This window comes from Phyllostomus discolor, chromosome 10 (genome assembly GCF_004126475.2).
Source record: "Phyllostomus discolor isolate MPI-MPIP mPhyDis1 chromosome 10, mPhyDis1.pri.v3, whole genome shotgun sequence".
Taxonomy (NCBI): Eukaryota; Metazoa; Chordata; class Mammalia; order Chiroptera; family Phyllostomidae; genus Phyllostomus; species Phyllostomus discolor.
This window is the reverse complement of record NC_040912.2, coordinates 95,448,784-95,475,447: the sequence shown is the minus strand read 5'-3', so window position 1 is coordinate 95,475,447 and position 26,664 is coordinate 95,448,784. Positions and strand designations below refer to the sequence as shown.

At 60.0% G+C, this 26,664-nt stretch overlaps 1 protein-coding gene across 1 annotated transcript in view; it reads right to left on the bottom strand.

Moving 5' to 3' along the window:
• Positions 1-26,664, bottom strand: part of DYNC2I1 (dynein 2 intermediate chain 1) — a 38,903-nt gene that overhangs the window by 9,078 nt on the left and 3,161 nt on the right. The window contains 16 exon segments of the mRNA XM_028525285.2: positions 1,055-1,217; positions 1,833-2,005; positions 2,471-2,552; positions 2,554-2,601; positions 3,501-3,586; positions 4,443-4,554; positions 5,499-5,628; positions 8,683-8,785; positions 10,275-10,488; positions 10,686-10,693; positions 14,413-14,470; positions 15,827-15,881; positions 19,147-19,208; positions 21,702-22,010; positions 23,661-23,749; positions 25,562-26,009. Of these exon segments, the coding sequence (XP_028381086.1) occupies positions 1,055-1,217; positions 1,833-2,005; positions 2,471-2,552; positions 2,554-2,601; positions 3,501-3,586; positions 4,443-4,554; positions 5,499-5,628; positions 8,683-8,785; positions 10,275-10,488; positions 10,686-10,693; positions 14,413-14,470; positions 15,827-15,881; positions 19,147-19,208; positions 21,702-22,010; positions 23,661-23,749; positions 25,562-26,009 (2,140 nt within the window).

Here is a 26,664-nt window from a genome sequence, read left to right as displayed (position 1 = left end):
ACAGACGGCGGGGAGAGGCGGTCCGCCCCCCGGGGCCCCCCACCGTGGGAGACCCTGTGAACCCGACGACACGGCGCGCTGGCCTGCAGCCCCCGGGGCGGGATGCCGGCAGGGACGCCGGGCCCAGAGCTCCCGTGAGAACGCCAGTCACAGCGTTCCGGCGAGGCCGGCTCCCCCCCGCCCTCCCCCTCCCCCCAAACCAGGCGCAGAACAGAAGACGCAAGCTCCGCCTGCTCCCTGCATCCCGGCGCCTCGGAAAGCAAACGCACAGAAACGCCAGAACCGGAGGCACAGAACAAACTTTACAAAAACAAAACAGCAAGAAACGCGGCGAGAGGTGGGGCTGAGCTGAGGAGAGGAGCTGAGAAGAGGACACCCCGTCTCGGAGGCGGAGCGTGAGGGGCAGGTTTGGGGCTGATGGGCAGCAGGTGCCCCCCATTCCCGGCTGAGGTCGGTGTGAGCGTCCAGGCCCCTCGTGTCGCCGGGCAGCTGGGAGGGAGGTGAGACGGGCACTGACGAGTGCTGCCTCGGAGGGAAGCACCGAGAGGGAGCTCCGGAAGGACAGCTGCTGCTGCTCAGCTGGGGGGGGCGGGGGGCGGCTGCCGCCATGAGCGGGTGGTTGTGGGTGTTTGGTTGTGGTCGGTGGGCTGTGGTTGTGGTGTGGTTGGTTGCGGTGTGGCTGCAGCTGCGGCCGCCTGGCGTGAGGGTTGGTGGGGTCTAAGCAAGGATCCTGGCGGGTCCAGCTGCTCTGGTTCCTCTCGTCCCATTGGTGGGGCTAGCTAAGCCGGGAGCACACGCACCAGCACCCTGTAAGCCAACCTAGAACCACGTGTCACTCCACCGACAAACCAGAATCCACAAACTCGACGGAGTGGACACAGCCGCCTGCCACCCGCCACCTGCGGGCACTCCTGTTCTTCCACCGGTCAAATGCCTCTTGGGCTGCGAGGTCAGACCCCACCTCAGGGCTGTGACCTGGACAATGAACGCCAAGGCCTTGCCGGCGCCCCTCCCACGCCCGGCTGGCCCAGGGACGCCCGCGGGCCCCACGGACCCGTGGAGAAGGTCGCCGTCCGGAACGTCCAGCAGTAGTCGCTCAGCCTGACGTAGCAGTGCATCCGTGCGTCCTCTCTGAGGTCCCACACGAGGACCGAGCCGTGGGCGGTTCCCGCGAACAGCAGGATGGCCTTGGAGGGGCTCAGGCAGCAGCAGGTGACCTGGGGAGACACGCGGACGGCCCTCCGTTCCCACGCGTCCCCGAGCCCTCCTGCCGGGAGCTGCGGGCCGCCCAGGGTCAGGTCTGAGTGTCGGCCTCCTAGTGGGGACAGCAGGCGGCGTCACACACAGCTGGGCACGCGTGTGCTCCACGGCCCTGCGAGGCCCAGTCAGCAAAGCCACTGCTGTCTCTCTGTTCACAACCCATGTCGCCAAATGTGTTCAGCCCCCCCAAACTGATACCCACCAAGTCACTGTTCTCCACGTTCTGGGGGAAATGGAAGGCTCTGAGGTCCAGGAGCGTATCCACAGGGCGACCTGCACGGCCCCCAGACCTCGGCCGGTGAACCAGGGGCCAGGACACGCAGGCGCCTGCGGACCGAAGGCTCAGTCCACTGAGAGGCCTCTGACCCGCCCAGGACCCACGCGGCACAGCAGAGTGCTCCTCCGTGCCCCGGCTCAACTCCCAGTGCCGACCGAGCTTCCCGGCGAACCGGTGCTTGGGGCCAGCGGTTCCTGGAGTCCGTGCAGACACGCCGGCACAGACAGGGCAGGGGTGGCCGCAGGACAGAGAAAGGACCCCGTCCCCGCCACCCCACGGCACCCCCGAGTCGTACCTGCGGCTCACAGACCAGGACCCTCTGAGGCCCCGAGGGCTGCCGGATGTCCCACACGCAGAGCAGGTGTCTGCCGTCCAGCGGCGCGGCGAAGGCCTTCCCGGGCAGACCGTGCACGGACACCACCGTGCGCCTCTGGGCCCGAGAGGCGTGCAGGCAGGACACGCTCCGATCTGCGGACACAGACGGACGGCACTTCTGCGCTTCGGTGACCTGCAGGCCCGGCCGAAGTGGCCCACCGGGGGGAGCAGGTGAGCCTCGGCGCACGAGGGGACAAACAGCCACAGTCGACCGGGAAACGGTCCTGGCTGCCTCGCAGTTAGTTTTGCTAGAAAGGGACCCTTCCAACTGGGCACAGCGAGGCCTGGAGCCAGGACACCGACCTGGGCCCTCAGGTGGCAGCCGCAGGGCCCTCCCTCAGGGGCAGCAGCCTCCCACCACCTCCCTCCCCTCCCAGCCCCCGCCGTTGTCCTCCTGAGAATGTCCCCGTCCGACCCGCGGCGCACGCTCCTCGTTCCGTCAGTTCACACTGTCTGACCCACAGCGTTTCTGTCTGTCCGTCTGTCCGTCCATCCGTCCGTCCACCACCGAGTGGCGTCACGTCCGGTGTCGGGTCTGGGCAGCGTGCCGGCTCTTACGCTGCAGGAAGGGCAGGCTGGTGTTCAGCGGCGAGGAGCTGGTGCTGAGGGGCAGGGCGCTGTCCTGCGCGCCGGGGGTCCCGGCCGGGGGCCACCGCCACACGGTCCTCTTCCAGCAGAACCGCCACCACCTTCCAAGACAAGGAGCAGCCTTAGCCAGCCCGGCACTGTGCGCCCTTCACGGGGAAACCAGGCGCCAGTCATCGCCTGTTCATCTCCGCCGCTCGACCCCGGCGGCCAGGGACTCCGACAGCTGGCACCACGCTGTCCGTCGGCCCCGCAGGAGAAGCCGAGGGCGGCCCCCCCCAAACGAAGGCCCCGGGAGAGCCCGTGCTGGTGGCACATGCCACTTCTCTCGGCAGAGTCTGCCGAGCCGACAGGGTGGGGAACTCAGCTGACCGGGGTGCGGAGAGGTGCCAAGAGGGGCCACCACCGACGGCCTCACGGCGGCCGAGGATGGGCAGTGAGCCGCAGCCACCACCGCCGTCTCGGGGCGTCCAGGGCACTGCAGACTCGGGCGATGTCCCCGCAGCACCGCCGGTCCTCTGTGCCCCTCGTCCCCCAGGGGCCCCCCAGAGCAGAGGCCACCCCCCGGTGTGCGCGCAAGCTGGGCCTTACAGCCCACACCCCGACCGAGACGCGGGTGGGGCCAGGGACCCGCCTCCCCACTGATGGAGCAAGAAACACCGCGGGTCTGGGGGGCTTCTCCCCAGAGAGTCGGGCAGGCGTGTGCCGGGGCGGTCTGGGCAGGGGGGGCGGTCTGGGCGGGTCGGCGGGAGCAGACAGCTGTGGACGCACACGGGGTGCCCCGGCCGCGCCCTCCCCTCTGCGTGCGTCTCGAGGACTCTCCAGGACCGGGTCAGAAGGCGCTCCGGTCGGCCGTCCCAGCGCCCCGACAGGCCCTGTCTGCCCGGCCGCTAAGCGAGGTTCCAGTCTGCGTTCACCTCGGGACGCAGCCCTCGAGACGCAGGCCGGGACTGGGGCGCAGCCGGCGGTGCTGGGGAAACCCGGGGTCCCGGCGGGGGCCTACCTGGCAGGCCGCCCGGAGGAAGCCGGACAGGCGGGGCGTGTTGACCTTCAGCACGTCCGCAGCACAGGGGCCTCTGCTCCCGCTCCCTGGAAAGGGCCGCACAACACGGGCCAGGTGGGCTCCCGGCCAGCTGCGCCTCGTTCTCCTCCGGGGGGCGGGCCCGGGGGCCCGGGGCGGGGGCACTCAGCAAACCCCGCCTCTATCGCTGGGCCTGCCGTGGTTTTCTCGGGCACAACTGCTTCCTGATGGGAGGAGACGCTCTGGGGGGTGAGCACACCTGAGACTCATGGAGAGTCATCGGCCCGTCACGCTGCCCCGACCAATTAGCTCGAACAGCCGCTGGCGCCTTGATTTGCTGAGTCTGGGAACAGAACCCGACTCAAAGGCGTCAAGTAAGACACGGGGGCAGGCACAACGAGGGTCCCGGCTGTGACGCCACCGACACCGTCACTGGCGACGACAACGCAGGAGCAGGCTCTGCTCCGCGCTCACAACCCTGAGCCAGTTCCTGCTGCCGCCACCACCGTGGTCGGAGCGCCGGTCGGTCGGGCGTGCGGTTTCTCGGGGCGGGGCTGCCCAGGGGAGGGGGGAGAGGGGAGGGGGGAGGGGAGAGGGGAGGGGGGAGGGGAGAGGGGAGGGGGGAGGGGAGAGGGGAGGGGGGAGGGGAGTGGGACACCCCGGGCCCGTCCTCAGAGTCCACGGCCATCGGGACGGCGGCCTTCAGCGCGCACAGAACAGGACACTGCGTGCGTGTGTGTGGAACCCGGCTCCGGCACCGGCCGTCCACACAGAGTCAGCCGCCGTGCTCAGAGTGCCCACCCGGTACGCCCTCGTCGGGCGCCGACCACCACCCCCGAGAGAGGGAAGAAGGAGAAAGAACAGAAACGCAGGAGCACGGCACGGAGCATGGCATGTCTCCACACGCAGGACGGAGCTGTTTACCCCCAGACACGGCCGAGCCTTCCCCCGGGTGCTGCGTCCACACCTCCCGCGCCTCCGTCTCCTCCGTCTGCGCGTCGCGGTCCACGCGGTCCTCGTTGCACTGCACGTACGCCTGGGGGCAGAGGCGCCGCGTGAGCACGGGCCTCGGCACCAGGGCCAGGCCTCGCCACAGAGAAGGAACGCTGAAAACCAGAAGTCGTTCACGGCCGTCTCCCTGCTTGGGCATAAGCATCTGCCACGTGCAACAGGCCCTCGTCTCCCGGGGTCTTGAAAAGCCCCCCCAAGTCGGCTGCGGATCGAGGAGGGGCCACGTGACGGCCAGTTTCCTGGGCGCTCATGCACTCGGCCAAACCGAGGTGCGGCCTCGCTGCACGAGGCGCCCGCTTCAGGGAAGAGCGCGTGTGCGCAAGCGTGTGGCGGGAGGGGCCGCCTCCCCCCTGGGCGTCTCGCTGGCTGACGGAGTGGACCCCAGCGTGTCACCTGATGGCACCGACGGGGACGGAGGGAGGGTGGAGAGACGGTCCCTGGCTGCAGGCTCTGGGAAGCGGAACGATCGCGATCACAACCACGAGGTGAAGGGCTGGAACGCAGCACCGCGGGCAGCCCAGCGGGCAGCGCGAGCAGAGCTCAGCTCAGTGCTCGTCGGGGGAGCTGGCACGGGGGGGGGGCAGGCAGGCGGCAGAGGCCGGCACACGGGGGGGGTGCGATGGCACAGAGACGGCGGGGCGAGGCCAGGTCACATCCGGGGAGCTGGGACCCCTGGGTGCACAGCACGGAGACCCTGCGTGGTGTCCGTCACACCCTCACTGGGACCCCGAGCAAGGGAACCAAGCTGACACTGGGCCCCCACACCACCGCACTCAGAGCGCGGGGGCGGCCGCTGCCTGTGGGCACGCCCTGCCCAGGGCCACACGCACACACATGGGATGGGGGTCCCCTCCGCCCACGTCCCCGCACACGCCCGAGCCCTCCCCGTGCAGAACGAGGCAGGGGCACGCGGACCTGCCTCGAGCTCTAGCTGCGTTTCGTCCCTTCGTCAACGCCTGCAGTACTGACCTGCTTGGTGTTCTTCTTCCCGAAGTTTCTGATGTACATGTCGTATTCGTTCACGGGTGGCAGATCCAAGAGCGAGAACGTGAACGAAAAGTCCAGGTCGATGAGCCGGAGCAGCTTCGTGCTGCGCACCCTTCAGGACAAAGCGGACACAAGACGAAGTTAAGCTGACTGAGATGCAGGGGGGAGCGGCTGGGGTCCTGAGCCCCGTGGCTGGAGGCCGCTGAGCTATTCCGTGGTCTCGCGGGGACCAGCGACGCGAGAACGTCACGGCCCGCGTCCCCTGGTTCTCAGGCGGCACTCCCCAGACAACTCAAGTCAGGACAGGTGTTCCGAGAGGCTCCGTGGAAAGCAATTCGCTTCGCTGCGTGGCTGCGCCCGAACCAGCATCCCCTGTTTACGCTGCCCCCCGCGCTGCGGCCCGAGCACGTGTGTCGGCTGCGCGTGCCCACCGCCCTCCAGGTGCAGGGGAGCCGGGTCCCACGGGCTCCACGTTGCAGAGTCTGAGGAGCAAACTGCCCTCCCCCCAAGCCCAGCACGTGCTGGCTTCTCCTCCGCACACGGGTGTCCCGTCCAGCCGCCGGGGCTGCTGTCCTCTGCTCCAGACGCCCCAGCACGGGCGGGCTGACCTTCGCTGTCACCCGCTGCCAGGTGGGCGGCGCCCTGGCGGCCTTGGTGCTCGTGCTCGGGGCTCCCACCCGCTCGGGGCGCAGTCGGCAGGCTTCCTTCTCCACACGTGCAGGGCCTCCGCCCACGGCCGCCACCCCCGCGTGTGCCTCCCACCACACGGCACCTCCAGCTGGCCGCCCTGTCACGGGCGTTGTCACGGACTCGGGCTGTGTACCGCCAGACCTCCTGGGGGTACACATTTTGTGCAAGTTTTCACAGAGTTCATTCGGGCTTTGCTGAACTTGGCCACCTTCAGTTTTACGGAATTGTGCCCTTCTCTTCCCCTGTCCCGTTCCTTCTTCTTCCCTCCTGTTTCTTCCGGGGGGGGGGGGGGGCGCAGACAGACGGGCAGTGCAGCCTCTGCCTCCCCCGAGGTCTCGGAGGGGCTCTCGCTGCGCCCACCGGTCGCTGAGGCCGGTTTCCACGACCACCGCTGATGGCTCTAAATGCCATCGGGCGTCTCCTCGGGCCACGGGTTGTGTCAGAAGTACGCTCCTTATTTTTCAAAGTCTTGGGCAGTTCCTAGTTGTGTTTTAATTGCTGCTTTCTAGCTTAATTCCACTCTGGTCAGAAAACATCCTCTGTATCTTTTCAATCCCATGTCCGGAGAGCACGGTCTCTTCGAGGAGCCGTCAGAATTCTCCCCAACAGCAGAGAGACTGCAGCTGCAGGCTCAGTGTCCGTGTGGTCGGGCGTAGCTTGTTAACCGCGCCGTTCAAGGCTGTGCTTCCGGTATCTCTCAGCTCCTGAGAGAGAGCTGCCCCGGACCCCACTGTGTCCGCGTGCGCCCCCGCACTGGTGGTGCCGTGAGGTGCGGCCTCGCTCCTCCGTGGCCCCAGCTCGGGCGCGCGCAGGGCCGGACCGCGGGCCTCCTCTGTGGGACCGACTCTGGTGTTGTTCCGAAGCGACTTTCTCGTAACCCTCTTGCTTTCCAGTGCTCTTCGGTGGAAAAGGTCACTAGTGACGTCGGCATTATTTAAGGTAGTGTCTGGCTGGAATACTTCTCCACTTTTTCCAGCCTCTCCGGGTCCCAACGTGGCAGGTTTGTCTCTGGAAAGAAGCACACACCGCAGGTCTCATTCCACAGTGTCGGCTGTAGCCACGATGAGACGCCGTGGGCACCTGGCTCTGTCTCTCCGCTCGGCCTGTGGCACCGCCGGTTTCCCCACGTGGTGTTTCCCGGGGATTGCAGAGGCTGCTGGCGGCACAGCGAGGACATGCTGTGTGTGCAGGTGAACACGCACCGCGGAGCCCAGCAGGTCCCAGCCGGACCCCCGCCCTCCGTGCCAGGACCTTCGTCTCTCCTTGCGGACCACCGTCTGACCCACCCCGTGAGCTCTTCTGTCCCGGCTCACTAGTCATGAAATTTTTGCGTCACCCTTTCACGGTTACCCTGGACGCGACAACAAGCATTCCCGCCTGGTCACGCCCACCCTGAAGGAGGCGCTGAGGTCTCCTGCCGGGGCCTCAGCCCCCGGCCCCCTGGTCCTCAGGACACGAGGCACGCCCTTGGGTCCCACAGACACCTCAGTCCCCACGCAGCCGCGTCAGCCCCGCCTCGCCGCCCTGGCCCGCGCTGTGCCCCGCTCCCTGGCCGAGCCAGCGCCTCGTAAGCCAGCTTTTCCTCTGCACTCCCGCCAACACTCGTGTGTTGTCAGTGTTTAAATGTCGCCTCTCCTGGGAGAGGAAACTCACCTCATGGCTGTCGGAACACCCACCTCCCTGACCACGTGCAAGACTCGCATCTTCCTGCACCCCCTGACCGCCGGGCCCTCGGGTGGGGGCCGGGCCCTCGGGTGAGGGCGAGCACGTGGCCTCCCTGCGCCTCGGGCTCGGGGATGCCGGCCGGCGGAGAGTCCCTGCCCCCTCCGAGCCCCGCAGCCTCCCAGCACCAGGCGGTCACCCCCGCGTCGCCCCGTCCACCGGTGCTCCCACGGCCCCTGTTTTCCCGCCTGGGTCTCCAGCCGGAGTCGCCCTCTGCCCCCGTTTCTCCCGTGACCCCGAGCTGTGCTGACTCACTGAATCACAAAAACAGCCAACGCGGCAGGAATTGTAACCCTCTGCCGTTCTGCGAGCACGTTTTCCCAACTGACCAATCACCTTTAAATTCCGTCAAGTTTAGGAGCCGAGCACCTTCCAGAAACTTATTTCTGCTTTTAGTCTCAGGACCTCTCTCTCTCCTCTCTCCTGTCCCCGGGAAGACCACCTGTGCTCTCTTGTCCGTCTCCCTCTCCACAGCCTCTGGAGCTGGTCTGCACGCACTCCAGCGCGGGTCTCTACCCCGCCCTCCCCGGGGCTCTGCCTCGGCAGCTCGGGCGAGTCCAGGCTGGAGCGGACCCGGGTGCTGAGCGGCACAGCCCTGCTCTGTTGGCTGGACAGCCCGGTGCAGAGACACGCGGTGCAGATCAAAGAGCGCACAGTCAGTAGTGAGACAAGTGACGTCTATTTTAACAAGTAAGTTGAAGGAAAAGACATGAAAGCTTCATAGTACCTTCCGCAAATCTCCCAGGACACCTACTTTTGCTTCACGGCCTGAGTCCGACTCTTTTGACGGTGTGAGGCGGTTGCAAAATCCACAAATATTCCACAGACAGGAGTTCTGGAAGACGAACCGTTTGCATCTGTACAGAAAAAAATTTTTTTTGTGAAACTGAAGTATTTCTTTCAAACAAAAAGTAAAAGTCAAGAGTAACGCAGTCAGAAGCGTGTTTAGGGACGACGGCCCGTGTGCCTGACGGTCCTTCAGGCACTTCACAAGCACCAGCTCGTGTACTCGGCCCTCACAACAGCCCTGAAGCATGCCTTGCCCTTGTTTTGTGGGCAGGCGTCCCAGCCAGCACGTGACAGAGCCGGGACCACCAAGGCCCCTGCGCCCCCTGCAGCAGCCACGACCGCTGGGCCCGGCCAGGCTGGCTCCACCGGACATGTCGCCGGGGGCAGCTCCAACGCTGCCAGTGACCAGAGCAGGTGAGTCCCTCAAGTGAAAATGAAAACATCACAAAAAATCACGTCTTAATGCGGGTCCTCCGTTCTTGTCAGTCGAGCTATGGAAGGCTATAACGCCCAGAACAGTGTAGGACGGGAGACATGAAAAGGTTATTCAGGTCTGCTCAGGGGACCAGGGACTCAGGGGTGACCCTGCCGACTCCTCAGCAGGGTGGGAGCACGTTCCCCGCCCACCCCCACCCCTGCCTGCCCCACAGCAGGGGGGCTGAGGGGGGTCCCGGAGGGGGCCCTGCTGGACACCACTGCCACCGGGACAGCCACTCGGGCTGCAAGGGCACGCTGCAGCTACACGTCCAGAGGCCACTCTGTGCGCTGGCCTGCTGCAGCTCGGCCCGGGTGCCCCCCGCAGGCACAGGGGCCGACGGACCCTCTGCCGGACCCTCCCGGGCCGCCACACCGTGCGTGGTAACTGCTGGTCACAACCAACCGTATCGGGGCCGTGATCTACTTCACCACACAGCTTACCGTAGCGCGTTACCCGACAGGGATTTTAATACTCTCCTAACGGGCGTCCTGTGGCGCTTTTTATATCAGAATCATAGTTTTTCCCTTTGTGTGATTTAAAAATATTTACTCCTACTCTTGTAAGTAGTGTTATCATAGCCAGATGCCAAGAATTTCTGAGCGAGACACATTTCTAATTTCATCCAGAAAACCCTGTTCCTCCGCCTTTCACCTGCCACTCTGGCCCCGGTCCCGCCGGCGCTGCTGAGCCTCCTTAGCGGGAACCCGAGGGCGGTGCCGTCACAGGGCACGGCAGCCGGCGGCCCCGCGCGGGGAGAGCTCCGCTGGACAAGGCCGGGGCCACCCCTGTCAGGGCATACATGAGAGAGAGTCCCCCGAGGGACGCGTGGGTGGGTGGAACGGCAAACGGGTGCTTCCCTCCCTCTCCCGTTAAAAGCAGCCAACTTAGAAAACACGACAACAACAAGAGCAAGAGCCGTGCTGCCGACGGGCAGGCCGGCGGCACAGGGGAGACACGCCTGCGACGGCCCTGCTCACGGCCGCAGCCCCCCCTCGGGGAAAGGCCACCGAGCCCCTCCGCAGGCGACCCTCACACGCCAGCGAGCGGCCCCCCGACCGCAGGGCCCGGCGTCCACGCACCCGTCTCCGGGTCCCTCTCGGGCTCCGTCCTGCCGTGCTTCAGCCGCGAAGCCAGCTCGCCGACCCGCTCGTTCTCGGCGTCGATGGCGTCCTGGACGTCCTGTATCTCCTTCCTTCTGGCCGGGGGGAGCTCTTCCGTCTTCTCTCTCGCTTCTGGCCCGTCGGTCCCGTCGTCGTCGTCGCCGTCACAAACCTCAAAGTCGTCTTCGTAGTCCTACAGGCGGCGACAAGGTTTCTGGGACTTGGAGGTGAACTGACCTTTGCCCTGGCTGGTGTGGCTCAGTGGATTGAGCGCCAGACTGCGAACCAAAGGGTCACCAGTTCGATTCCCAGTCAGGGCACAGGCCTGGGTTGCGGGCCAGGTCCCCAGTAGGGGGCATGTGAGGGGCAACCACACATTGATGTTTCCACCTCTCTGTCTTCCTCCTCTCCCCCCTCTCTAAAACATAAATAAATAAAATCTTAAAAAAAAGAACTGACTTTAGAGAAAATAGACTGTCGCCATCAGCATCGTGGTGGAGTGGGAAGACCCCTGTCTCTCCCTAAATTATAAGCTGGACATCTACAATCCGGCCAAGGCCCCTGCTCCCCTCACAAACACCCCTCAGAGAGCGATGCACCCTTCGCCTGCAGGTGGGCACCCAGCATGTGCAGGGCAGGTGGGACGGGGAAGGACAGGGAGTGTCCGAAGGCACAGTCTGTCGGCGGCCGTGGCCCAGCAGTGGAGGGTCAGGGTGCGCCCTCCACACCACAGCTGGTAGAGGGTGGGAGGGGCAGAAGCAGGGTCGCTGCCCAGTCATCCGGCCCCCCCACGACACCCCCACACCCACTGCAGTGGAGACTCACCGAAGGCCTTGGCTACGGCGCAGGGTGCCAGCAGACATAAGGAACACAGGAAGAGTACAGGGGCTCGCAGACCCCAACCCACCATGTCCCCCCACCACAGTGGCAGTGCCCCGAGACCGAGGCAGCCTGGACACAGCAAGGACACCCACCACCCCGGTCACCCAGTGCTAATTTTCATGATTGCAGTGACCCCCGCCCCCAACACACACAGGCAGGGGCAGGTACGCAGGTGGGAGAAAACCACAATGTGTGGCACAGCACCACCTAGTGGAAAACAAAAGAAAGTCCCCTGGTCACTGCGGGCCAGGGCCGACCTAAGTGCAGAGCCACAGCCAAGGCAGCAGGCAACGCAGACCGGTACCGACATGCCTGCAGAACAGACTGGAAGCCATGGAAGGCTGTGATTTCAGTGGCGGAATCCAGGATGGCCGCCAGGAAGCGGCTGGACGAGGGGCGCGAGAACTCAGAGAGTAAGCCCAGGGAGCTGGGGAACGGCAGGGAGGCGCAAATGGAGAGCTGGGCCAGCCAGGGAGCTGGAAACTGTCACGAGGAGGCAGACCAGCCCTGGAGCTGGAGAACTCGGTGCACGAGATGAAGGACGCAGAGAGAGCAGTGGACACAGGGCAGACCGCACGGAAGAGGGGACCTAGAACAGACTCGGGTGAAAGGAGAGAGAGCCGAGGAGAGAAGTAAGAGCCTGCCGCAGCCGTGGGACCCCACGAGAAAGGGCGGCGTGCGTCCCAGGAGCGAGGGCGGCGGGGGGGGCGGAGAGGCTCCTGAAACCCAGCGAAAGGAGTAGACCTCCGAGTACGAGGGGCTGACAGAACCCCTAACCGTCTCAGGGCAAAGACCTTCTCCAAAGCACTTTGTATTAAGACTGCCAAAAGTTAATGATAAAGAATTCTCAAGGCAGCCAGGGAGAAAGACAGCAACCCACAGGGAACCCCATCAGCTGTTGCTGTATTTCTCAGTGGACACGCCACAGGTGGGAAGACAGTGGAACGATACATTCCAAATGCTGGAAGACAGAAGCCAGCGGCCAGAAGCAACGAATCCTCTCGCTGTGACAGAGAAGTACAGGCCTCCTGGACGCACGGGGGCTGGGGGGGGGGGGGGTCGGCACCACACAGCCCGCATCCCAGGAAGTGCGCAAGGGGCTCTTCCGCCTGGGGCAGAGGGACAGAGGGACACGCAGCTCTAAGCAAGAATGACAAGGAGACAAAGCAAGAAACTGCAACCCTGTTTCAGAACAGGGTGTTAATCAACTACACACACAGGTTAAAGAAGACAAGCACTAAGAACAGCTCCAGCCCCTGCAGTTGGATAATGAACACACCGTACGGCGTGAGCAGGGGCAGGGAAGGGCTGGGCTTGTGCAAGAGAAGGACGGCGCTCTCAGAAGTCAGGGACCACTTCGTCTACGGGACATTCCACGCCGAGCTCACGGCAGCCACAAAACAAACACCCAGAGCCGGGACCCAGTCATTAACAAAGAGGAATGAAGAACATTGTCGCCGGAAACCACCGACCTGAGACAGCAGACAGAAGCGAGAGAGAAAAGGAGCAACGAGGCGCAGGGCCACGGCGCGTCCACGTGCCAGTGGCCCCGTGGACGTGCACGGCTGGGCTCACGGCCTGGAGCACAGGACCAGCTGCTCCAGGCCGCCTGCGCGGGGCCCAGCGGAGCCCCGAGGACAAGCACGGCCCCGAGAGCAGGGCTGGAGGGGGCGCCCAAGGGAGCGGTGCCCGGAGAGAAGCAGGGGCAGCTGCACCCCCATCAGACAACACAGATCGAGACGGAAAGGGCAACAAAGGACTGAGACAGACGGTTCCACTGAGGAAGGGAGCAATCCACCCAGAAGACACGGTATTTATCAGCAGAGACGCACCAGCGACCTTTCCAGGTGGTGCTCCCAACAAGGGGCCCACACCCCGAACACGCACAGAACTCATGTGACTCAGCAACGACAACAGAACAGTCTGCCTAAGAAACGGGCCGAGGACCTGGACAGACGCCTTCCGACGGAGACACGCAGGCGGGCAACGGTCATGGGAGAGGACACGCAGCGTCACCGTCGTCAGAGAGCTGCCAGTCGAGACCACAGTGGGACACGCCCCCCACCAGTCAGGGCAGCCGTCACCGAAAAGACAGCGAGGACAGGACGGGAGGAGGGGGCACCCTGTGCCCCGTCACTGGGAACGGGAGCTGGGATGGCCACTGCGGAGGACAGTGTGGAGGTTCCTCAGAAAACTGAGAGTACAGTCACTGTGTGATCCAGCAATCCCACTTCTGGTTGTTCACCCAGAAAGTGCCAGCAGACCCGCATGAACGCACAGGCACCCTGCCCTCGCTGCGGCGTCACCACGACAGCCAAGACTCGGGAGCAGCCCACCCCGTCGGTGGGGGGTGGGTAGGGAAGGTGCCTGACCCCGAGGGATCGCACCAGGATGCACTCAGCCCAGAGACGGCGACCTGCTGCCACTGGCGGCAGGGCGGACGGCTCTGGACAGTGCCGGACAGCGCCGTGCAAAGTAAGGGGAGTGACACAAAGGACGCAAACCACACGCTGTCACTCACGAGGGGACTGTAAAACGAGAAAGGGACAAACGACTTAGCACACAGAGAAACACACTCCCAGACTGCACCATGGAACAGAACGGTATCTGCCGGAGGAGAGGGGAGTGGAGGGGCTGGGGGCAGACGGGGGCGGGGGGGGCGGGGGAGCCAGAGACACACAGATGTCAAAGGTCAGCCTTGTCCCCCTGAAATTTGTGTCATGTCGTTAACCAGCATCACCTCAACAAACCCCTCTTGAAAGTGTTCAAATGTAAAAGTAAGAGTGAGCAGCCTAGGCAGCCCTCGTCACGGCCCAGGGGACGGCTGCTGACCGCAGCGCTGCCGCGTCCCGAGTCCATGGGACACTCAGTGTCTGTCCCTCTGCAAACGGGCCGCTCCACACGGCTGCACACGCTGAGTGGCCCCGAACTGTTACGTGCACCTTTCCTCCTGCCAAGTATGTGCTCACGCTCTGCACATGTGCGAGTGCACAAATGTGCATGCATGCATGCCGGCAGTGCACCTAACGTGACAGGTCTGATCGCAGCCTCGCTCGTCACACCACACCGGCGTGCACCGGGGGGCGTGCAGCAGACTTCCTCAGGTGTCGGACCGAGACCACACGGAAGGAGAGAGAAAGCTCTATGTTACTGTACTTAGGCTGAGTTTAGGAACAGATTATTTTGAGCCAAGAAAAATTTAATGCTTATACATACTTCAAAATCATCTTCAAACTGGCCGTATAGCCACCAGCTCCAACATTTTCTAAGTCAATGTCTTCCTTTTCAATTTCCTAGAGGTAAAAGTCAAACACAGAACAAAAAAGGTCAATCACAAATTTGAATCTTGCAAATACATTGAGAAGATATAGGTTTTCTGAGATTCATAGTAAGTTACTAACTTAAAATTGTAAGTATTTACAAAACTAACAATGTGCCTTCAAATTCTTTGTTTGCTAACTTATAAGTATGACCAACAAGAGGAAACAGTTTAATAAACACACCCTTTCTCAGAAACTTCTCTAATTCTGATGGCTGCAGAGAAAATCTGGTTCACAAGGAAGTTCCACACTCTGGTGCGGCCTCTCCCACTATAGTGGGCGCCCCGCCCCCCAGCACCCCGTGTCCGCACTGCCGGGGCAGACACACGCACACACCCGTGCGCCAGGCCCGTCAGGGCGCACTAGGTGGCCTCCACGCCCCGCCACCGCCTAGGTTATGTAGAACCGTGTGTGTGTGTGTACATGTGCAAAATGAAGAGACACGTAAAAACATGGCACACATGTTGTAAGTCCCGGGACTCAGAGGACCATCAAGGAGAAAATTCTCCTTCAGATGTAACAGAGGCCGAAACCCGCCACATTGTTCACAACACAGAAAAAAACAGAAAAGGGTTTGGTGACGAGACCCCGGCGCCCCGCTGCGAGGTTCCAGACAGACAGCCGCGGCAAAGACCACTCCGGTGACAAGACCACTCCGGGGACGAGCGGGAGCTGCCGCAAACACGAGGCCTGGGGGTGGCGCGGTCCCCCACTCCTCTCGCGCAGACACACGCCACGCCCCGCGCCCAGAACGGACACCCTCTGTCCCGGCACCGCCTGTCTGTCACGCGAGGTGGCTTCCCGGCCTCGCGGCTCACAGCGAGCCGCACGTCAGGTGGCCCTGCCGCGGGCGCCTGGCCCGGGCTCCCCTCCGGGAAGACTTCCGACACCGACGCGACTCCTCCCTCGCCACAGGCCTGCCCAGACTTCCCAGTTCCGCCTGAGACCGGGTCGGGGGTTCACACGTCCACCTGAGCTGCCTGCGTCACAGCGAAACGCTGCCGCGCCACCTGGGAGGGGCAGGGGGCGCTGCACTGCGTCCCCCGGTCCTCCGGGTCGTGCTGTCAGTCCCTCTGCCCGCCTTCCCGTGAGCCAGCGTCTGCATCGTCACGCAACGTCCCACCGGCCCAGCCGCTCGCGCCCGGGGACAGTTGCTGTCTGATGGCTTCTCGTCCACCTTCCTACTCGCAGTGTCTCTGAGTCCGGAGCGTCTCCTCCGAGCCTCCAGGGACCCAGCCCCCAGCCTCACCGCCTGCACAGGAGGCCTGTCCCAGGCAAACATCGGCGGGCCAGCCTCACTGCCCGGGGAGAGCGGCCTGGAGTCCTCACCTTCCTCCTCGCGTCCTTCTCTCTCCCACTGCTCCTCACCGTGGTCTCTGCATGCCTGGGGAGAAAACACGGTCAAAACCAAAGTCAACATTAAATAAAGCCTCAAAACCCAGAACATTTCACACGTCAGTGCAGACGCATGACATCCGGCGAGGTTCAGAGCTGCTGTGAGGGGCGGACCCCGCCGCGTGCCTCAGCGAGCTGCGAGCAGGCGGGCCTTCCTCGCGCTCCCCGGTCTCCCAGCGACCCAGGGCGCAGGGCGCCTCCAGGGGGAGAAGACTCTGCTTCCACAGACGCGCGTGTGAGTCTGCACCCTTGTGAGAGTTAGAAAACTCCTCCAGCTTCGTTATCAATCCCAGATGTCATTTTATGTTTAGCGTAATACTTGCATTTCCAAAAGAAAGACTGATCTTAAAATGTTCTATTTTTTAATCATATGCTCCGTGTTGGCTGGGACCTAAAATTAAGGCTTTCGAAGTTTCAAGCTGACTCTCCACTGCTGGCAGCTACTCACGGCCTCCGGTGCCGCACGGGGTCCAGGACACCGGGCCGAGCACAGCGCCCGTGCGCTCCGGCTCGTCGGCAGCGTGCAAAGGCCGGGGGTTTGTCCCCACCCACTGGGGTTCAGTGCTAGCTGTGTTCAAAGTTGCAAGAATTTGGACAAGGCATTTAGCCCGAGTTTCCCTAATGTGAAAAAGAATGAACAGACTTCCGGCCAAGATGGAGGCGTAGGTAGGCACACTGTGCCTCCTTGAACAACCAGAATTAAGGACAACAAAAATTCAGAAACAAAAAAAACAACCAGATCTGACAGAAAATTGAACTGTACGGAAGTCTGACAATCATTCATCCAGACCAGTAGGAGGGGCAGAGTCAGTGGCTGGCGGAGAGGGGTCGCAGTAGGAAAAAGCGGGTGGTTGGCAGTCCCGGGCCTGCAGGCAGCGGCTGGCAGACCCCGGCAGTGTGGGGTGGCAGGGGGCAGACCCAGTGAGGCACACAAGGCTGCTGGCTGACCACAGACACACGTTTGTGAGCAGATAAACCAGGCAAAACAGGCAGCAAGACAGACTGCACAACCCAGGGTCCTAGCGCCGGGAAATAAACCCTAAAAGCACGGATTGGAAACACTTGTGGGGGCTGAGGTGCCAGGAGAGATTTCACGCTTCACAGGAGAGTTCATTGGAGAGACCCACAGGGTCCTAGAACGTACATAAACCTACCCCCCCGGGAACCAGCACCAGAGGGGCCCTATTTGCTTGTGGGAAGCCACGGAAGGGACTGAAACATGAGAGCGGAGTAAGCACCATTGTTCCCTCTCTGACCCCGCCACCACATACAGCGTCACAACCCAGCAACGGGGGTTGCTGGGTTGCCCAGCAGCGGGTTACCCGTCCTGGTGAACACCTAAGGCTCCACCCCTCATACGCAACAGGCACAACCAGACGCCCCCCTAAAAAAAAGACTCAAATGGAAGAACAGATCAAAGCTCCAGAGCCAATACAGCTAAGTGAGCAAGAGATAGCCAACCTATCAGATGCACAGTTCAAAGCACTGCTGATCGGGATGCTCACAGAATTGGTTGATTTTGGTGGCAAATTAAATGAAAAAATGAAGGCTACACTAACTGAAATGAAGTAATATGCACAGGGAACCACTAGTGATGGGAAGAAAACTGGGACTCAAATCAATGGAGTGGACCAGAAGGAAGAAAGAAACAACCAAACAGAAAAGAATGAAGAAACAATAATTCAAAAAAACGAGGAGAGGCTTAGGAACCTCCAGGACATCTTTAAACATCCCAACATCTGAATTATAGGGGTATCAGAAGGGAAAGAGGAAGAGCAACAAGTGGAAAAGTTACTGGAACAAATAATAAAGGAGAACGTCTCCATTCTGGCAAAGGAAATAGACTTCCAGGAAGTCCAGGAAGCTCAGAGAGTCCCAAAGAAGTTAAACCTATGGAGAAACACACCAAGGCACATCATAATTACATTAGCCAAGATTAAAATGAAAAAGAAAATTCTGGATGCAGTAAGAAAAAAGGAGACAGTTACCTACAAAGGAGTTCCCATCAGACTGTCAGCTGACTTCTCAAAAGAGACCTTGCGGGCAAGGAGGGGCTGGAAAGAAGTATTCCAAGTCATGAAAGTCAAGGACCTACATCCAAGATTGTTCTATCCAGCAAGCTTTCATTTAGAATGGAAGGACAGATAAATCGTTTCTCAGATAAGGTCAAGTTAAAGGAGTTCATCATCACCAAGCCCTTATTATATGAAATGTTAAAGGGACTTATCTAAGAAAAAGAAGATAAAAATATGAACGGTAAAAAGACAGCAAACTCACAGTTATTAACAACCACACCTAAAACAAAAGCAAACTAAGCAAACTAGAACAGGAACAGAACCACAGAAATGGGGATCATGTGGAGGGTTAGCAACAGGGGAGGGGGAGGGGAGAGACGGGGGAGAAAGTACAGAGAATAAGCAGCATAGATGGTAGGTAGAAAATAGACAGGGGGAGGGCAGGAACAGTATGGGAAATGTAGAAGCCAAAGAACTTATATACACAACCCATGGACATGAACTAAAGGGGGGGAATGTGGGTGGGAGGGGGTGTGCAGGGCAAAGGAGAGTGAAGGGGGAAAATGGGACAAGTGTAATAATATAGTTGATAAAATATATTTTTTAAAAATGCAGATATATAAAAAAAGAAAAGGAATGACCAAAATGGCTGCCATAAAGAACAAATTAAAATCTCGAGCTTATATACAAGATGGTTGTTGATACACAAACTCTACTCTGTAACCTTCACAAAACCCACACAGAGCAGGTATTTTTCAGTGAAGAGCAGGTCCTGAAGGGCCCCCAGAGAAAGGTGAACAGGCCCTCCCTGCAGCTGGGTGCCGGCACCCGCACTCTATCTCCCACGGGGCCTCACTGCTCCCGTGGGCCCGGGGCTGGGGGACTTGGGGGCACGCATGGGTTTAGCGCACACACGTGGACCCCCAGCCCCTGCAGACGCTCCACGCTCCAGGGCTGGTCTGCCTCGCGGAGGGGCTGCCTGACCGACGCGCATGCCCCCGGAGCGAGTTCTGACTTTCTAATTTTGTGTGAGCAAATACAAAGCGGACGGGCACTCTGAAACCAGCCCCGAGCCCCTCGGGTGCACTTGAGACGCGGTCTGCAGGGCTGTGTGGGGCGCCCGTGAAGCACGGTCGCCGCTCCCTGCCGTTCACCGGCTCTGACGGGGCCCAGCGGAAAGCCGGCTACAGCGTCTGCGCGTGGCATGCAACCATCAACCCAAGAACGCGCGTCCCTTACTGGCCGCCAGTCCCGTCTCTTTCTCTCTTTGAGCTTCCACCTGGCTTTCTGTGTTCACCGTTCTGTAAGAGAAGAAATCCCACAACCACTGGTCAGTAAGTCATAATGAATGAACCGTCATTAATAAACTCTGTAAAATAAGCACAGGCTCTACATTTAACAAGAAACTGTGCCACGGGCATCTCACAACTGTTGTCATTAGTATTTTAGCGAGTTAGGTGACCATGGAAGGGGGTGACTAGAGAAAGGTGCGTGTATGAAAAGGCGATCGTGCCTGAGCTCAGTAAATAAAAGAGCCGCTTGCCAGTTCCACGTGCTTTTCAGGTAAGTAGGAGCAGTTCCTCCCCCTGCTTAAAGGGAAACTTTCAAACATTTGGAATGCGGCCATCTCACAGATCTATGCACCTGTAGGAAAAAAGTTAACCTCCTCTTACATTAATGAATTGTTTTAAATAAAAAGCATCAGAATGGGTCAACGGATGTGTGCAGTTGGGTTGAGGAGATGCGGGCAGGGAGTATGGCGTGGGGGGCCCAGGGCTGGCTGCGGACAGAGACTAGGGAGGTCGCCGCCCCCTCGGGGCGCAGGCCTGGGGTTCGCCAGGCACGGTGAAGAGCAAGCGGGGGCTGAGCTGCCAGTCTGAGGGCCGTGCACAACACGCACCCAAAGCCCTGGCGCGAGCTGGAGGCATCCAGAGGCCTTCTCTGACCTGTAAGTTTACTTCCAGGAAGTTATTTCTAGAAAACGATCAAAGACATACGTTAAGATTTTCACTGTGTTCATCAGAGAATAATTTATAACATCCCAGGAAATCAGTGACTGCATGTTCCGCATTTGGTTGCTTTTGAAGTAACCGAGGTTAGGCCCACAGGGCTGGACAGCGGCTGGCTGTGAAGTGCCCCGCAACAGAAAGCTGTCCCCAGAGGCCAAGGAAACAGCGGCCTGGCTCCGAGGCCACACCCCAGAGAGGCCGCCTGTGGGCTGGAGGGGCCGGGAGCCCAAGCACGCGTGCCTCCCGGGGTCGTCTCGCGGTTGGGGTCACGGGTAACTTCCCTGCTCCTGCATGGAAACCTTCTCTGAAAGTACATGTAACAGGGGTAAGTCTGGCCTCGGTCTGTAAAGGCGATGGGAGTGGACCGGGAATGGACTCCGAGGTGCTGTCAGGAGAAGCAGGACCCCGGGCTGTGCAGCCCGTGCACGGGGGGGGCGCCTGGGCCCCGGAGCATGGCAGGGGACACGTCCAGCGAGGGCTGGCGCTGACACAGTGCTCCCACATCCAACTCCAGGCACGTGGGGAGCTGGCGCCTGTGCTCAGGGCCCTGCTTCCAGGACATGTGGGCCGGGGAGCGTCCAGGGCTGGACACAGAGGCTCATGGAGACAAGGGACAGGGCCACCCCTGGAGCAGAGGGGAGCAGAACCCCACATTCAGCAGAGGCGGGAGGTCGCTGGTGCTTCTGCTGAGACTGTCTCTTCGGGTCGCTGCCGTCAGAGACTCTGCTGACACCCTCGCCCTCCAACTGGAGGCTGGAGGAGGCAGCCGGGGGACACACAGGCCGAGTCCTGCAGGGAGCGAGAGGCAGCCCCGGGCCGCGGCCGGGCCCAGCCCTGCTCCACGCCTGCAGGCCCGGTAGGAGGCACCCTACACGTCACAGTCACTTCGGGGACAACTCTGTCAACCACCAGGCTAGCTCACAGCTAAGCTGCAGGGTGTATTTCGGTACCTGGAAGTCAACGCCAAGAAAAGTGTTCATTATATGATGCTCGCTAACCACTCCTGATGTGACGTCACCTACTCGCTGGTTCATCTACCTATGTGGCTTCTCCAAAAACAGAAGCACCACGGAGATTAAAACCTCTGTTTTGCTCACAGCTGTGTCTTCAGCATCCGCAATAGTGGCCGCTCACAACTATGAACAATGTCTAAAAAAGGGAGTTTGTGAGCCGTCAGAAGACTTTCCCGGGACGAACACGTGCCCGTGTTTGCAGGGGAAGGCCAGTGGACGAGCAGGGCACCCCAAGGTCCTTGCCCCGACCCTGGGGACGCTCTGCGTCGTCTTGGAGGAAGCATGGAGTCGCACCCCCCGTGGAGTCTGGACGAGCCACGCAGCCAAAGCGCGGACAGGAAACAAGACACACTGACGGGAACGCAGGAAAGCACGAAGCAGTCACAGTGATCCCTCTCACATGCGGGAGGAAGACCGGACCCTCTGGGGTCCATACTTCTGTGTGTGTTCTGTTCTGTTCTGCCGGCAAACTCAGACTGCCAACTCTGCTTGAAACATTTTCTAAATTACTCACTCAATTTGCACTTTAAAAAAATACCAGCTTCCTCTTCAGTGTTACATCTCAGACCTTTCTGATAGATTTCTGAGTATGTGTTAGAATATGTGCTCCCACGTCCGGGGTCAGGCATCTCTGCTGACCACACCACACGGGTGTGACCACGTCTGACGAGGGGACGTGGGACCCCGGCCCACCAGCTCGCCCCCGGCCCCACTGCGCGCAGACGCCCTCCTGCTCCAGGGCCGCTCGGGGCGAGGAGCCCCAGACACGCACCTTGGGCTCCCTTTTCCTGCGCTCTTCTTTCGACGACCTCTCCCTTCTGTCCGCACGGCTGTGGTGCCTCTCGTCACTAAAGTGGCCACCTTCCTCACGGCGCCTCTCTTTGTGCCCTGCGTCCCCTTCCCTTTCGGAGAGCGAGCTGCCTTTCTCTTTTGAGTGCCGCTCCCTTCTCTCCCTGGTACTGCTCTTCTCCTGATGCTTCTTCCCTCGGTCGGGCTCTCTGTGCTTCCGGTGTCTTCTCCCCTCCTCCTCCTTGTAGAGCCAGTACTTGAGGGGGTTGTCCTTGCTGTCCCCGTACTGCAACTACAAAGGGGCACGGCAGGAAGTGCCTGAGCAGGTAGGGAGCGCACGCGGTCTCCCGTGCACATTACAACAAAGACAGGGGGGCCGGCCCCCACTGCCCCCCCCACCCTAGGGACCTTCCTACACATGCACTCCAGAAGAAAAGTCTGCTGCTCTGCCAGCCCCCCCCCCCCCCACAGGACAGCACGACCCTGCAGCCCACCGCCCTCTCCCTGCACAGTGCAGCCTGCCTCACAGCCCGTTCTTGTCGGTCTGGTCACCCTCCCCCAACACCTAGGCGTCCCAGGCTGCACCTACACTCAGGCCCTCCTGTGGCACTCTCCACAAGTGCCCCTTGGGCTGTCTCCGTGGAAGTTCACACATCTGCACCTCACACACAAGGACCCTCTTAAGACCAGGCACCCTGGCTTAGGCATCCCTGCATCCCAGACCACCATGGATACTCAGTGATGACGTGACCACCATCTCGAGGTGGTGGCTACTGGGCTGCAGGTCGGGCTGCCCTGTTTGGGCTCAAACTCTTGGTTCAGGGAGCATCATCAACACTTCCCCACGGAACCCCAAACTGAACCTCCAGGCATGCCAGGTGGTGCTCTTGGGTCACTTGTTCCCTGGCCAAGGGTTCTGACTGCACAGCCCTCCCCCGCCATCTCCATCCCCCGCACTTCTCTCTTCCCGTGGACCCTGATGTCCCCAGGCCCCCACCTTGCTCATCTCTGTGGGATATTCTTCCCAAGAAAACATGTCGACAAGCCCCTGACCAAACTCCCTGGTTCAGTCTACTGCTTGCCTGCTGCCAGAGCAAATTCAATGGGGATTAAAGATTAAGTCCTAAAAATAATTTTAAGGGTCCAGGACAAAACATAGGTGACTAAACATCGGTGTGAAGGGGCTCTCTACCTCAATCACATCATAATTTTAAACTTGAAATGCAGAGATTCCACAAGTAAAATTCAAAACACACAGAGGTACCCTGACCAGTGTGACTCAGTGGATTGGTCCTAGTCCCACAAAACATAAGGTCACTGGATCGATCCCTGGTCAGGGCACGTGCCTGGGTTGTGGGTTCAATTCCTGGTCAGGGCGTGTACAAGAGGCAACTAATCAATGTTTCTGTCTCACATCGATGTTTCTCCCCTCTCTTTCTCCCTGCCTTCCCCTCTTTCTAAAATAAATAAATAAAATCTTTAAAAAAGACTTTATTGTGTAGTGACACAACGGTGAGCAGAGTTCATCTTTAAAGTGCCGTTAAATGCAAGACTCCACCAGGAAGGGCGCAGGCACACACAGGCAGGCACAGCATTGCTGTGTGTGTGTCAGACACCCGAGACCAGGAGGGCACGCCTGCCGCGGGCCTCCAGACACCACCCCCGACCGTCCTCCCGAGTCGTGCTGCTGCCCGGGACATGGTTGCTGAGACACTGGCTGGCACCCCGAGGACCCAGATAACTGCAGCCTTCGAGGGAGGCGCAGGGGGATGGCTGCGTTCACTCTGACCGGGTGTGCTCCCTCCCAGAAGTGATCCCAGGAGATGAATGCAGGGTTCACCCCCCATGTCTGCTCGGCCCGAGTCTCTGCTAGGAAACTTCCACCATGCCTCCCGTAACAACACGGCACCTGCCCCGCAGTGTCTGGGCCCGGTCCACCTACCTTCCTTTCCCGGTATCTTCTTTCTCTCTCCTCATCTCTTTCCGACTCCTCCTCTCTCCTCTCCTTCTCTTCAGCCCTTACTTTACTTACTACAAAAACAAAACACACTTTTCACATTCCCAAACTTCAGACATCGAAACAGCCTCCTAACACCCTGCCGCAGTGTTTACAGCACAGGCTACATTCCAAAATCATGTATTAACACAGGAAAACGTGCTCTCCAATGATAACACACTCCACAGCCTCAGGAATGGAAAGGCGGAGAATCTAAACTAAAAGTGGGGTAAAGGAGACAACAGTGGCAACTGCTACTGAGGCGACTGGGAAAAGGTAAAATTAACTGCCAGATTCTTGGAGGCACCAGCCACATGCACACACCCCGGGGTCCCCGTGTCCCTGACAGGTGCTCAGGTGTAGCACAGCCAGTCCAGAAACATGTGCCTGTCGGGCAGACGTCTCTGCCGGGTGCTCAGCTGCAAGGGAGTTGATGCCACCTTGGGGTGAGCAGGGGACCCTACTGCTTGCAGGCGCTGCGGAGGCGGGAGGCCCTGCGCCGAGGACGCCACCAGCAGCCATCGCAGCCACCCACCCCCACCGGCCACCAGGGTGAGAGGCCACAGGGACCAGCAGAGCCACACACAATCATTGAGGACACACACAGCCCCATCCAAGAGCGAACCACTAGACATTCACATTTGAATCCACACGGGCCAAAGTCCTTAGTCTTAAAATGAAGAGAATTAACATTTTACAAGATGAGGACTGCGTTAAACCCCCAGAAATCACCGAAACAAAGGTCATTCCTTCAAACAGCATTCGCTGAGCACTGACCACTTGCCTAGGACCCTGAGGTCCAAGAGATCAAAACAATGGGTCAGGGCTACCCAGAGGCACCCTTTGGGGGAAGCTGGAGAGGAGGGTGAGACAGCCAGGCTCCCACAGAGAGCAGGAGAAAGACTGGGGGTGGGGAGAGTCCCACGTGCTCTGGCCTGAGGACCAACGGTGCAGATGCCTGTGGGCCATGCTGCAGGAGCAGGGCTGTGGGGCTGTCAGAAGTTCAGTTCAGGGCGCTTGATGCTTGCCGTATTAGACATCAGGTACAGGATACACAGACCTGACATGCAGGATGAGGCCCAGCTGGGGAGTGGAACTGGGAAATCAGGAGCACACAACAGTATTTAAACCATGAGACTAGATGCCATCACCTGGCAGACCCACGAGTCTGCCCCTAACTGCACCACACCCAGCAGAGAGACACCACATGTTCCCACAGCCTCACCCCTGATGGGCAGGTGCACGGGCAGGTGCAGGGCCCTCGGCACAGGGGATAGCCCACGTCCACAGCCAGGCCCTCAGCCTTCCAGGTGGCTCTAAGAGCAACTACACATCCTTCTATGTCTTCCTTTTATGTTTATGTTGGCCAGCTGCATTTTCACTAGCAGCATGTACTATCTGTACAGTAAAAAACAGTAAAGAAACTTCCATGGGGGAGGAGGGAGGCACCTTTACCTTAGAATTCCTAGGGATCCAGATAAATAGTTAAATATTGCTTAAAATAAAATGGACACTTCTGAGGAATTCTTTTGTCAAACAGCATAATTTTTGTTTATCTATAATGTGGATTGAGATTTACTGGGAGAATTCATCTGAAATATGTTTCAATAGTAAAACTCCAGCAAAAGGTGAGAAAATTGTTACTCTCATCACTCGCTGAGATGAGCTCTAAATGCGGAAAAGGAAACCACTGTACGGAACGCACAGCTCTGCCGGCGCACAACTCCCCGCAAAGCTGAGCCACCTGCAAACCAAGGGACAGGACGGTGTGGGGAGTAAGTGCTTCAGAGGGGCATGCCCCACACGACAGGCCGTGGCACGGGAACCACACAGCCCTGGACACGCACCTGACCGCGTCCTGTGCTTGTGTAGGTCGGGGGGCAGCCTGCGTGTGTCCAGGCCCAGCAGGTTGTGGTGCGTGGTGGCCAGCCTGGGCTCCTCCCACCGTGCATGGTGCTCTCGGTCACGCTCTCGGTCCCTCTCCCTTTCCCGGTCTTTGCCTCGGCTCTGATGCTTCTCCACGTCCTGCTCTCGGGCCTCGTCCCTCAGCCTCTCTCTGTCCCCATCCTGGGCATCCCTTCTCCTCTCCCGAGGCTTCTCCCTGTCTCTGTTCCCATGGGGATGCTCTCTGGAGCTGTGGCCGTCTCTGTCCGCCACCCTCTCTCGGCGCTTGGTCTCCCGGTCTGGGTCCCGGGGCTTCTGATCCTCGAGGTCTGGGACGTTTGTGTCCAAGTCCTTATGTAACTTCTTCTCCTTGTGCTTCTTCTCCTCCCTGGGAGTCCCCGACTGTGCAGCCTAGAACAACAGAAAGGGAGGGCTTCTGAATGCTCAGTAAAGGGCCTTAGAAACCATTCCCCCCCAAACAGAAAGGGTGGGAGTCTCCACACCTGAGGCAGGAGTCACACTTAGCATTTGTCTGATTAGAGATCACTTACAAGACACACTCACACATGCTGTCAAGTTTGTTTTAAATCTAAAACACTACATGGATCAGAAAGAAAAAGAACGGACACTGAAGCTGTGTCACAGTCCCGAGACACAGCCCACCTGAGTCCCACTCTAAGAACAAGGACCCTTCTTATAAACTCTCAGGGGGTCTCTATTTCAACCTCCAAGCCTCCCTCCCCATACACACACAGACATACACACACCACACAGACACCACAGGGGTGCACACATACGGCCTGGGCTCTGAACCACAATAGGAACTGGAGGGCAGGTGAGATGCTGGCTGGGCTAGGAACCCTTTCCCCCCACAGACCCAGAGCTACTAACCTCATGGCTTGACCCCTGAGACAAAAATGCCCCTGAAATATTAAAAAGCAAAGACCAAAATAACAACAAAAATGCCTCTGAAATGAGCCACATGGAAGCAAAGTTGTGTGGGGCTGAAAGCCAGAAAAAACTTTCCAACCCAATTGGACCCAGGCTCAGATCTTTGAAATACATT